General features: G+C 61.6%; 1 protein-coding gene across 1 annotated transcript in view; it reads right to left on the bottom strand.

The window, feature by feature from the left end:
- Nucleotides 1-758, bottom strand: part of BOC (BOC cell adhesion associated, oncogene regulated) — a 70,024-nt gene that overhangs the window by 7,734 nt on the left and 61,532 nt on the right. The window contains 1 exon segment of the mRNA XM_023758705.1: nt 322-523. Within this exon segment, the coding sequence (XP_023614473.1) occupies nt 322-523 (202 nt within the window).

Below are 758 nucleotides of genomic sequence, written 5' to 3'. Positions count from 1 at the left end.
CCCCCCCCCCCCCCCCCCGCTGGTGTCTGCACTGGGTCGTCCTGGGGTCACCTTGGTGGCCTTCTCTAAGGAGGAGCCCGTGGGCTAAGACTCCTGAAAGCCATACTTCTGCCAGGTCAGAGTGTGGAGGCGCCAATGGCCACCTGCTCTCCCCTCCACTGCCTCTGCACCCACAGGGTCAGCAACCCCAGTACTGGACTCCAGGGTTTTATCTGAAAAGCTTCAATCTGTACTTCTTCACTGTGGGGAGACACCAGGAAGAACCAAGAGCCCATTCGTCCTTCAGCAGTGAGCCCGAGGCTGTGGACCGGGTTCCGGTTATGAGCACGCATCATTTCTACCCCTGGGGGTTGCTGGGAGCTTACGGGAGAGGCGGCCGTGGTCTGGCTGGCTGCTGCTCTGGGGGCTGGCTCCAGGGTCATCTCTCTGGATCTGCTGCTCCTTGCTGGCCATGATTTCAGGTTTGGGCCGCCGTCCTGGGTAAAAACGGGTTGAGCTCAGCCAGGGAGGGAGCACGCGGTATTAGGTCTCCCTCTCCACAGAGTGCTTTCTGCCAGGGGGTCTGACGAGGAGGTGCAAGTAATGCAGGGCAGTGGAAGTGGGGTCTGATCTCCGCTCTGCCTGAGGGGCGCCAGAGAAGCTGGCCGGTGGCATCCTGCTGAGAGGTGGGGCCTTAGCCTGGGCACACAAACCACAGGAGGCAGGCACTGGAAGGGTGGTGAGTAGTGGGACAAGGGGACGGTGGTCTCACCTGAGCC

The sequence above is a fragment of the Myotis lucifugus genome, unplaced genomic scaffold, assembly GCF_000147115.1.
Source record: "Myotis lucifugus unplaced genomic scaffold, Myoluc2.0 scaffold_137, whole genome shotgun sequence".
Classification (NCBI taxonomy): Eukaryota; Metazoa; Chordata; class Mammalia; order Chiroptera; family Vespertilionidae; genus Myotis; species Myotis lucifugus.
Note: the sequence above shows the minus strand (reverse complement) of the source record. Positions and strands in the feature narration are given on the sequence as shown.